The following is a 12,606-nucleotide window of genomic DNA, read 5'->3' as shown; positions in this document are numbered from 1 at the left end:
GTGTCTGGCTCTGTGCTGGCAGCTCGGAGCCTTCAGCCTGTTTCAGATTCGGTGTCTCCCTCTCTCTCTGCCCCACCCCCCCTCGTTCTCTCCTCTCTCCCTGTCTCTCTCAAAAATATTTAAAAATTTAGAGGGAAATTTATAGAACTAAAATTCTTACATTAGAAAAGAGGAAAAGTTTCAAATAGCCTAAGCACCCATTTGAAGAATCTAGAAAAAGAACAAAGTAAACCTAAAGCAAGAAGGAAGAAAATAATAAAAATAAGAACAGAAATCAATGGAATTGAAGCGAAAAATAAGAGATGATTTCACTGATTTATGAAACAATTTGAGCAACACAATAAATTATGTACTATTGGATTATAGCCCAAAGTATAAAATAAATATACGTGAGTCCATACTGATATAGGTAAGTTATTAAATAAAATTTTTAAATGAAATTTTTAAATAAAAATTTTAAATAAAGTTATTAAATAAAATTTTTTAATTAAATAAAATTAAATTTTTCAATTTTAAATGAAGTAATTAAATAAAAATTTTAAAATCACCCAAGGAGATTCTTATAAATTGCTTAATTTTGGGAAACAATCAGATTCTCTAATATAAAGCTCTTGGCACATAAAATTTCAATAAACGGTAGCTATGAGAGGTAGTTGTGATAAATAATGTCTGTGTTTTATGACAAAACAAATTATTTCAGCAAGATGAAATAAGCCAGCAAAGCAAAACATGGACTCATTCTCTTCTAATGCCAAAGCTCGTTTTGTTTTACAATATCAGGTTCTCTCTTTTGTAGTAGAATGTGAAATATAAAGTCAAATATTTGCTTCCAGTAGCCCAGGACCCCCTATCCCTTGCAACAAAAGACTGCTATTCTCGCTGAACTGGAGGTATGAGGACTCAAGACCCAAAACTAGAGAGTCACTTCATGCTCTAGGACTGGCTGTCTAAATGGAAAAGTAGCAAAGTTTCTTTCTCACCATTCTATAGTCGAAGACTCCTCTGGATACATGGCAAATTTGTTCTGCTTCTGTTTATATGCATTTTACTCCCTAAGTTTTTCTGCATGAAACGGATCCATATAAATATACTCTGATATTTTACTGTGCCCAGGAAGATCCCAAGCAAAAGATGGAAATGAAAAGTGACCACTGAGAAAGGAAGAAAGAAATGCTCTTTTAGGGCTGACACCCTAAAGCGATGCCCCTCCCCTACCTTGCGTAAGGGTAGGTGGAACCTGTGACTTGCTTTTAATCAATAGGATATGTCACACATGATGGAGTGTCACTCCCTTGACTAGGTTATGTTATGTGGCAAATGGGATGGGATATCACTTCCACGATTATGTTATGTCATATAAGACTCAGTCTTAGCAGACTGGAGCAAAAGACTCTCCCCTTGTTGGCTCTGAAAAAGTAAGCTGCCATGTTTTGAGACTATGTATGGAGAAGGCCACACTATAAAAAACTATGAGTCTCTAGGAGCAGAGGGTAATCCTCCATCAAAAGCCAGCAAAAAAACCCCAAGGACTTCAGTCCTCTGGCTGCAAGGAGATGAATTCCGCTAACAATCCAAATGAACTTGGAAGTGAGTTCTTTCCTGGTAGAACCTCTAGAACATAGCCCAACCAGCACACTGATGGCAGCCTTGAAAGACCCTGAACAGAGAACCTAGGGATACTGTGCCCAGACTCCTGACCCACAAAAACTGAGATAATAAATGTGTGCTGTTTAAGCCACTAACTTTTTTCTTCAAGCTTTTTTAAAAAGTTTATTTGTTGAGAGAGAGAGAGCGAGCGAGAAGAGAGCGAGCGCACCTGAGTGAGCAAGCAAGCAAGCATGAGCAGGGGAGGGGTAGAGAGAGAGGGATAGAGAGAGAATCCCAAGCAGGCCCTGCACTGATAGTGTGGAGCCTGACGTGAGGCTTGAACTCACAAACTGTGAGATCATGACCTGAGCCGAGATCAAGAGTTGGATGCTTAACTGACTGAACCATCCAAGTGTCCCTTCAAGCCACTAATTTTGTAATAATTTGTAATGTAGCAACAGTTAACTAATACACTCCTTTTCCTTTGCAGCTAAGGAAGTCTACTCATAGAAGTGAAGACACAATGTCAGTTTCTCATCATTTAATTATCACAGAGGAAAGTCTGTAGGATCCACTAAACCAAGTCCAAGTGCAACCCTGGCACTTTGCTGTCCTTGGGGCAGAAGATGACCAGCCTCGCAAGGAGTGACCCATTCTCCTTGGGCTGGAGGGTAAAGACCCATCTGAAGGCTGTAAAGACCCATCAAAGCCCACAGCCCAGATCTTCAACCTAGTCCTTCCCTTCTCCATCCATCACCTCTTCATCAATCTCTACTTGCACTGCCTCCCACCTGCCAATTTAGCTCTCTCCAATCACAGACCAGATCTTTGGGTCCTTCCCAATTCCCCAACTCTGGCTTCCCTTTGAATTCTTGGTTAGGGAAGGTTTTATATTCTAAAGCCAGGTACTTAAAAGCGTCATCACCAAAATGAAATCAGTGTGAAGATTACGGTTTTCCCAAAGGGAAAAGAAAATGGAATCTTTCTTAAAAACTAAAAAGTTCATAGGAAAACAAGTCTATCCACTGGCACATAGCTTAATCCTCACATCTCCAGGATCTGGGCATTGGAGGTATGCAGGCATATGTCTAAAAATTGAATATCTGATCTCACCTCAGCAGGCTTCTTGTGTTCTTTTGGAATTTTTGACTTGCTCCTATACATTGAGCTGGGAGTAAAGGAAGTGGAAGGACCTGAAAAAGATAATTAGAAAAAAAAATACTGAGACTTCTTATTTGCTGATATTACTAAATGTCATATAACTCAATGTCATCCAAGAGAATATGAAAGGTATTAATGGAGAAGAGCACAGTGATCTCATACCACTGAAGAAAACAGTTAAATTGCAATCAAGAAAGACTCATAATGGAGTTTAACGACATTTATAGATGACCTCCCAGCATGTAAAAGCTTTGACACTGCTAATGCTGAGGAGATTTGATTGGGTGTAATCATACCTCATAACATTTTGGAATAACATGATTCATGTTCCACCTGGAGAAACAATATCTGCAAAAGCAACTGGAAAACCTAAAAATGTGAGGCAAGTAATCTGTATCCTTCAGCCCTCCCCCAAATGCTACTGTTAATGAGGTTGTTGCCTTTTACAAATGATGATTCATCCCATCAAACCTTTAATACCTGAGTTACAATTAGACTTGTGGGGCCCTCAATTTATGCTCCCATACTTTTTTGTCCTTTCCAGAAAAGCACTGTTAAATCGTTATTAGATTTGGCTTCTGTTGTTTTGGTAAATGAAAAGTGAAAAAAAATGCAATATGCCACAAAAAGCCCAATCCTCCCACCTAACTTACCTATTTCTAATGAAATTTAAGTAAGAAAAATAATACCCCAAGCTTTCCTTCCTAGAAACATTGTTTTTAACCACTGAAAGAAACATGAAAGAGCTTAAGTCAAAGAATAAGTCCTCAAAGAGTATAGATACAGAGATTACCACCTGTTGGCCAGTTCTACTCACAGTCATCTGAACTGTCACTGCTGCTGAGAGTTCTATGGCGTTTCATCCTGGAGCATCCTGGGAAAGAGAACAACACTGAATAAAACAGTCAATACACACAACATCCATCCCAGGGGGCAGTCAACACTGCCCTATAGATCTCAAGAAGCAGTAGCAGGCAAATCACACAAATCAAATGATTTCTGTCAAGAATATCCTCAAATGACCTACAGTGATGGGAGAAGATTACTATCACGTTTTCCAATACAGAAGGTACTAAAGACTGGGGAGGCCACACATAGTTCTTAGGAGGAAGCCATGCAGCAATGGATTAATGGTCTAGAATCGGCTGGAGCCTCAGATGTGACCACATCACTGTCTACCCAAAAGCGGGGATAGCCATGGGGCCATCACCAGCCAGGGAACCCCAGTCCGGGAGGAGCAAGAAAGGAAAAAGCATTTGCAAGGCAGAGCTGTCAAGGGCCAAGGTCAACAAGTGAGGCATGTCCCACCTTTAAGAGCACAACTACACTGCTCTTCTGTCTGCCCCTTTCCCCTCTTTTCTCCCTGTCTCCGTCCCCCAAACAACTAGCCTAATTTAAAATTATATCTATCTATACATCACAAGGAATGTTGTTAAAAAGCTCCTATACTGTGACAAATGCAGAATGGTTTTGACTAAACCTTCAGTGCCCTTCCTTGTGTGTGTGTGGCCAATGGCCGATAAAAAAGAGGCACCACTTTTCTGGGAACATACCAGCACTAGAGTATAAGAAAAAAGGAAGGCACCGAAAGTTACAAAAGAAGTATCAAAAAAAAAAAAAAAGAAAGAAAAGAAAAGACAGTGATACAACCAGTAACTGACGTTCTTTTATGTGCCACAGTATACAAGATGCTATTAGGGGCAATCATGATTCCACAAGGAATAAAGGTCACGACTACTGCTTTCGAGCCACTCATCTACCAAGGAGATAGAAACCCAAGTACAAGGCCACCGTGAGCAATCAAGAGTAACAGACACAAAAGTGCATGTTAAAAAGCTAAAAGAGTTCCGTTTCTGGCATTTCTATCACATTTTTCCAATACAGAAGGTACCAAAGACTGGGGAGGCCACATATGATTCTTAGGAGGAAGCCCATGCAGTGTGAAGAGCTTCACCAACCCACTCCACAGTGAAACTGGTGAAAATTACTTAAAAAAGAAGCAAAAAACTATTCATTTAAAATCCCTGGAAATGGCTCAAAGGGCATACAGCAAATAAAGCAGCCCTTATTAAAGAAAATCAACTAAAACTCAGTAAGTAAAGAAAGAATTTGTGGTATATGGACCTAGAACCACTTTCCTTCACCCCCTTTCTCAGCACAGATCTCATACCAGACTGGTACGGCCAAGAACACAGAGCTCCCTTTCCTCCAGCTCCCACTTGGAAGGCTTTCTTCCTGGGAGGAGCAGGATGTCAGCATTTTTCACCCTGCCCCGGCTACCTGTTGCTGAGGTTAAGTTCTACACAAGAGTAGCTGAATGGTTGGGCCTTTCTTCTTCCCCCACTCGTGGGATGGAGGCTATGCCTTGGGTGTGGTGCCACTGAGAATACAGAGGTTCCAACTGCTCTGACTCCAGCTCATCGAGTGGGGATTCTACGTCAGGAGAGGCAAACCTAGGAGACCTGAGGCTGCCACTCAGAGGGAAGTACATCATCTTCCCCACCCTCTATCCTAGAGCTATGGCTCAGAGATTTTTCCCAGGGAGAGAGGCAGACCACAGAAGAGAGGGCTCCAAATCTCTCCCCAGTGGAGCCGACTTCAGCTGGGAGGAACAGTCCTGGGGTCAGAAAAAAATCTCAATACTTATCTCAGGAACTATCCCTTCAAAGGAGCCCTAACTTGATTGGATCAGTTTGCGTAGCAATTTATGTCCCAGGGTATTATTAAAAACAACAGAACAATCAGACAGTAAGTACTTCAACTTAACAGCCTGGTGTGGTGAGGAAAAAGACTGTCAACAAGAGCCCTGTCAAAACCAGTATCGTCCCCAGGTAACTGGGGCATACCAAAGGCTGCACCTCTAAGGAACAACATCAAGACCTACACTGCAGGGCAAAGGTGAGGAGTAAACAGACTTCAGTAAAATAATCTAGCCTATCCTTAAAGAAGTAAACAAGCAAATAACAATAAAAAGCCTTGGGTGGGGGGTGCCAATACCCAGTGTTGCTACATTATGTTATCTAAAATGTCTAGTTGCCAACAAAAAATTACGGGACATGAAAAGAAACAGGAAACCTATGACCTATAAACCAGAAAAAAAAGCAGGCAACAGAAACTGCCTGTGACAGCCATCAGATATCAGATTTAACAAGTAAAGACTTCAAAGTAGCCATATAAGGGGCACCTGGGTGCCTCAATTGGTTAAGCACCCGACTTTAGCTCAGGTTGTGATCTCACGGCGTGTGAGTTCGAGGCCCGCGTTGGGCTCTGTACTGACAGCTCAGAGCCTGGCGCCTGCTTCGGATTCTGTGTCTCCCTCTCTCTCTCTGCCCCTCCCCTGCTCATGCTCTGACTCTCCCTCCATTCTCTCTCAAAAACGAATAAAAACATTAAAATTTTTTTTAAAGGAACAAAGTGTAGATACATGCTACATAAAACATGTAAAAAAAAAAAAAACCTAGCAAAACAGTATGCTCGGCGAAAGAAGTCATAAACACAAGATCACTTATGTGATTCCATTTATACCAAATGTCCAGAGCAGTGGTTGCCTAGGGTTGAGAGTGAGAATGCAGGCTGACTACAAATGGGCACAAATTTTTTGGGGGGGGGGGTGACAGAAGTGTTCTAAAATTGGACAGTAGTGATGATTGCAAAACCCTGTAAATATACTAAAACTCACTGAATTGTATACTTAAAATGCAAGAATGTTATAGTATGTCAATTATACCTCAAAAAAGCTTTTAAAACCTTTAAAAAATTATCGGGGAGCCTGGGTGGATTGTGGATCAGCATCGAAGCATCCAGCTTCAGCTGAGGTCATGATCTCGCGGTTCACAAGTTTGAGCCCCGCATCCGGCTCCATGCTGACAGCTCAGAGCCTGAAGCCTGCTTTACATTCTGTGTCTCCCTCCCTCTCTGCCCTTTCCCCGCTTGTGTGGTCTCATTCTCTCAAAAGAAAAAAAAAGTTAAAAAAAAACCTTTAAAAATTATTGTAACATTTTACGAATGAGAATTTTCAGGCAGAGTCAAGAAGAGTTAGCAATAGAAATATTCTATGTCTATTAAACATTACCTCTAGGTGGATAACTCATACTGGAATCGAAGGTAGCATATACCATAGAAGAAATAGTTTTATTCTCCATAAACTCTCAGTGAAGAAAGCCAACTGAGCATGGACCGTACCCTCTCTCCTCACTTCCCTGAGTTTTAGGAGACCCACGACTTCTTGTAAGAAAGATATTCCTCTTATCTGAAATTCTGGTCTTAGAAACTTTGGCTAAAACAGTATCTCCATTTTCTTTTCATTAAGTAATGAATGAATTAATGTTTTTATGTATGTATTTATGTTTTTATTTTAATTTCAGTTAACATACAGTGTTACATTAGTGTCAGGTGTACAATAGAATAATTTCCATTTTCTGTAATATCCTATTCTTTGAGTTTGTTATCAAACTGTTCATGACTGAGGGAGGTGAAAATTTTTAAGAATCTACAAAATTTTGTGGGTTTTTAAAATTTTTTTTGCTTATTTTATTTTATTTTATTTTTAAATTTACATCCAAGTTAGTTAGCATACAATCATGATTTCAGGAGTAGATTCCAGGAATCAGGAATGATTCATCCCCTATGTATAACACCCAGTGCTCATCCCAACAAATGTCTTCCTTAATGCCCCTTATCCATTTAGCCCATCTACCCACCCAGAACCCATCCAGAAACCCTCAGTTTGTTCTCTATATTTAAGTGTCTCTTATGTTTTGTCCCCCAAATTTTGTTTTATAAAACTATTACGGTAACATTCACTCTTTATGAAAGATGAAAAACAAAAAAAAAAATCCTAAATTATCAATACAGAGTCTAGGAAACAGATTATCTAACACCAATAATACCAGTCCTGGGAAATAAGAAAGTGAACTGCTAATGATTTTTAGAAAAAAAATAAAGCAAGCAAAATTTTTTGGTTTGGGCTGTTATAGTATATATTGATCGGTCTATCCATTTCTGAGACAGCACTGTTTTAATCACTGTAGGAAAATTACAAAGAACAGTAAATGCAGCACAATGATAGTAAGTCTTTAGATCTGTCTTTACTTATTATTTCTAATCACAACAGTCCTATAAATATTACCATCAACCAGCCATTTTACAGATGAGGAAGTTGGGGCTCAGAAATGTTTAAGGGACATGCTTGGAGCCACATGGCCACCAGAGGGCAATGCTGGCAGGTATATTGGGCCTGGGCACTCCCCAGTTGACCCTGAGACCTTAGGCAGGCTGGGTGGATGACAGCAGGAAGGCTGCCCCTTCTCAGCCCAGCCTCCTCAGCGTGACCTTCGAGGCCCACAGTCAATACTCCGGATCCAATCTATCAGGCCTCCTCAGCTGCTGCTCCCTTACCCCCAGCACATTCTAGGCCCAACGTGATTCCATGAACACTTCTTATTTCATACTTGCCAGCTTTGCACGGAGCTCTTCCTTCTGTCTACAGTTCCTTCTCTGTTAACCCTGACCAGGTCTCCCAACCTGGTCCTACCCATTTGTTGGATCCCTTCAACGAAGCTCTCCAGATATCCCTCTCCCACAATTATGCATTCCTTTGTTTTCTATTCCAGTCTCCGTGCATGCTTTTATCAGTGTAAAAAGCACCTTACTTACACTGTAAATATTCTTTACACGGTCAGTCCTGCCACTAGACCACAACCATCTTAAAAGCTGGGACCATGTTGGGGCGCCTGGGTGGCTCAGTCGGTGAAGCATCTGACTCTTGATTTTGGCTCAGGTTATGATCATCCCAGGGTCTTGGGATCGAGCCCCATGTTGGGCTCCGTGCTGAGTGTGGAGGCTTGCTTGAGATTCTCTCCCCCCCGGCCCCGGCCCTCTCCCTCACTCGTGCTAGCTCGCTTGCTCACTCTCTCTCAAAAAAAGAAAAAGCTGGACTATGTCACATTCATCTCTTACTCCCAAGTCTTAGCACAGTGTCCTGTACAAAATAAACATTCAAAAGAGTAGTAGATGCTCTGGTGCCCCACCCAGATCCCCTTTACCTAGCTAACATATCCATCTCCCAGCTACTGCCTACTGGCTGCTGATGGTTCACAGCCGTTCCCCTCCCAAGTGCAGGAGTCTCGTCAGGGAGATTATCCTCTCCCAGTCTTCCTCCCCAGGGCGCCAAGCAGTCAATAATTGTTCTGTATCTTCCCGCCTCTAACCAAAACATGGTAAGGCTAGACTTTGCTAGGACCATATCCTTACTTTAGCTCCTTCTTCCCTACCCTCTCGGCCTCACTCCTTTATCAGTTTCTCCTGAGAGCACTCCCCCTCAATAAATCATGTACGTTCAAATACTGTCCCAGGTTCTGCTTCTAGGCACCCACACTCAAGACAACTTGTAAATCTTCATTAAAGTGGTATACTTTGCAAAGTACCTCAATATTTGTTTGTTTAATTATTTGGGGGGGGGGAGAGAGAGAGAGAGTGCGAGCGAGCGGCAGATAGACAGGGAGACACAGAATCCGAAGCAGGCTCCAGGCTCCAAGCTGTCAGCACAGAGCCCAGTGCGGGGCTCGAACCCACAAACCATGAGATCATGACCTAAGCCAAGGTCGGATGCTTAACCGCCTGAGCCACCCAGGCGCCCCTAAAAGCACTTCAAAATAAAATTTTTTGTTAAGCAAAACTGTAAGTAAGTACAGTGCAATCTTGAGTAACTTCATGATGTGCCTCAATGTCTTATTTTTGGATATATTATTCAGCTGTTTATTTACTAGCCCTCTTTGCAGGGTAGAGACTTTATAAAGGCATTCTTTTCTTCCTTACCTCCCACAATGAGTATTCCTTTGTTTTGGCAGAAATGAAATGTGCACCAGGCCTCACTTTGCACCCTTGGGAGCGGTAATTTGACGGCAGTTTTCAGATCTTATTCCTACTACAATCTCAACCAAAATGATTAACAGCATGCTGATTTATTTTAACAGTGACTGCAAGCCAGGCAAAATATAAATGTATAAAGTAAATGCCTTCCTTGGGTGAAACTCCCTTTTAAAGGAGCACTGTCTGGAAGTCAACCCAACTGGGATTATTTGGAACTGGAATCTAAGTCTGTGGTTTGGTGGCTACTTGACTCCCCATTAATATTCTCATAGAAGAGCAGGCAGGCAAGGAAAAGTGATTAGCTTAAACACAGCCCTTTCCTTCTATATGCCCAGGAGACAGACTTTTGAAATGCATGGTCAGTGCAAGGGGCTCCTTTTCACTACCCTCTGTGGGGCCATGTAGGAGTTTAAAAATAATCTGAGGTTCTGCTTTAAACATATTCACACCCTTTGACCCAGGAATTCTACTTCTAACATTCATCTTTGAAAAATAATCCAAAACACAGAAAATGATTATAGACAAAGATGTCCATTAAAATTCTACAATAGGGGCACTGGGTAGCTCAGTCAGTTAAGCATCCAACTTTGGCACAGGTCATGTTCTGTCTCTTAAAAATAAATAAAAATTTAAAAAACCCTATAATAAAAATAAATGAAACCTAGCTATCAAACGAAAGAGGAATAATTAAAGCATGTTATCATATTTCATTCAATCACTTAAACATGGTATAAAGGGAAACATTTAGGTTAAAACGTTAAGTGGAAAAAACAGTATAAATATTGGTTTTTATGGAGAGATTACATCTATGAAATAAAATATATGGAAAATAGATGAAGGCCATAAACCAATTTACTAACATTAGTTACATTAGTAAAATTAAAGTTGGATTTGGGGTGGTAAAAACAGTCTTTCCAATTTTTTCCATTGCCCACATTTTTACAGTACATTTATTATTTGAAAAAAAAAAAACTTCTAAGATTTCAAGGTATCTGTCTCTCATGCCGCCCACAAATGATACAGCTGACCTGAAACACTGAGCTTATAAAAATAGCTGTTGCTGTCATTCAAAATGGACATTAACCAGAGCTGGGAAAAATCCAGAAAAGCATAATACAATCAATTGGATAGAGAAGCCTCCATATTTTTAAAAGTTTATTTATTTTGAAAAAGAGAGAGAGACAGAGACAAAGAGAGAGAGAGAGAGAGAGAAAGGGAGAGAGAGAGAGAGAGGGAGAGAGAGGGAAAGAGAGAAACTCAAGCAGGCTCTGTGCTGTCAGCACAGAGCCGGACAGGAGGCTCAATCTCACAAATCATGAGATCATGACCTGAGCTGAAATCAAGACCCAGGTGCTTAACCATCTGAGCCACACAGGTGCCCCAAGAGAAGTCTTCATATTATAAAGGTAGTCCAAAAAGCACAAAACTTTGCAATATCTGGAGACATTTTTGGTTGTCATGAGTCAGAAGGGGGGGAGGTATTACCGGCATCTATGGGGCTAGAGGCCAGGGAGGTTGCTAACCATCCAACAACCCACGGGATAGTCTCTTATAATGCACAGATGTATCTGGCCCAAACTGTCAATACTGCCAAAGTTGAGAAATCTTGCTCTAAAAGGATGAAGCAAAAATAGATAAGACTCAAGAAGGGTTTAGAAACGACTGGCTTGAGTTCATTCACCCTAGCACAGAATAAAAGTAACAAAGGGGCACTCTTTGAAACCTAAAGGCAATTTTTATCAAAAAGAAAGCAGGACTTTGAGCAATGCTTAGGGAACTTCGAGAACTCACCAGTTCAAGAAGTGGAACAGAATGAAAATGTAAACAGGTTCAAGAAGGACTGAGATAAAATCAAGGAGGATAAATCCATGATGGTATTTGGAAGTAATCCTTAAGTAAAGAAACATCTGAAAGTCCAGCTCCCTTAGGCTTTCAGGAAAATATCCTTTAGAGCCATTAACAGAGACAGACGTCTGAGTTAGGTCACTGGTCAGACCAGAGCAGAACACTTCTTGCATCCTTTAGGGTCAAGTCCTGCCCATGTGGGCAAAGAACCTCCTAAACTGTTCCTTAAACAGAAATTAGGAATGTTATTAATGTGTTTCTTGAGCTGATTAGCTCTGCTTTAGGGTAAACAATACTAACCTCCAGGCTGAGGCCATTTGAGTCTACTGCCTATGGTTTAATTCAGAATTCACCCCTCTCTACGAAACGATTCAATCCACTGCTGCTTCAGTGTTGTGGAAACAAAACTTCCCTTCAAGTCTGTTCACCTCGCATATCTTTCTCCTCTGCCACATTTCACTAGTCCAGTGACTAAAGCCATATCTATCTAGAGACTGAGTAAACAAAATATAATCAGAAGAAAAAAGAACATAGCCTACATATTTTACTGCTTCTCCTCATCCCCAACAAATCTTTGTCTTTAAAAAAGAGATACCAAAAGTTGGAGCAGATGAACTTTTCTGTACTTTCTTAAAGACCGTCTTCATCTCAGTCATTTGTCATTTTAAAGCTTGTTTCTTAAAAATCAAGACACATCGTGTGCCTCATGAATTCCCTGTGACCAGATGAGGAGGCTGGAGGTCAATCAACTCTTTTCCAAAGTCTCCAAAATGCATTAGAGAAAAAAGAGGAAGAAAATATGAATTTACCTAGGTAGGTTCCTGCCACTCAGAGAAGTATTTCCATTGTCAGCCACAGTTATCTCTATTACCAGGAAGCAGGCTTACCCTCTTCACTTTTTTTAAGTGTTTATTTATTTATTTTGGGGGGGGGGAGGGATAGAGAGAGAGGGAGAGACAGAATTCAAGCAGGCTCTACACGGTCAGCACAGCACCCGATGCAGGGCTCAGTCTCGTGAACCATGAGACCATGACCTGAGCCGAAACCAAGAGTCAGATGCTTAACCTGACCCACCCAGGCGCCCCTTGTCTTCTTTAATATACAGACTTGTTGACAAATTATTTGGGAATTTCAAGCCTCCTG

General features: G+C 41.0%; 1 protein-coding gene across 6 annotated transcripts in view; it reads right to left on the bottom strand.

Moving 5' to 3' along the window:
- JADE3 (jade family PHD finger 3) overlaps positions 1-12,606 on the bottom strand; it is a 135,551-nt gene that overhangs the window by 60,225 nt on the left and 62,720 nt on the right. For all 6 annotated transcript variants that reach the window (XR_008290097.1, XM_053202260.1, XM_027053956.2 and 3 more), the window contains 2 exons: positions 3,566-3,622; positions 2,701-2,780 (listed from right to left, as the gene is read on the bottom strand). Coding sequence is in view for 5 of the 6 variants with exons in the window: in XM_053202260.1 (XP_053058235.1) it covers positions 2,701-2,780; positions 3,566-3,611 (126 nt within the window). In the remaining variant the exon portion in view is untranslated. The remainder of the gene's footprint in view (positions 1-2,700; positions 2,781-3,565; positions 3,623-12,606) is intronic.

Source organism: Acinonyx jubatus, chromosome X (assembly GCF_027475565.1).
Source record: "Acinonyx jubatus isolate Ajub_Pintada_27869175 chromosome X, VMU_Ajub_asm_v1.0, whole genome shotgun sequence".
NCBI classification, from domain to species: Eukaryota; Metazoa; Chordata; class Mammalia; order Carnivora; family Felidae; genus Acinonyx; species Acinonyx jubatus.
The sequence above is the reverse complement of the archived record's forward strand: the minus strand, read 5'-3'. Positions and strand labels throughout refer to the sequence as shown.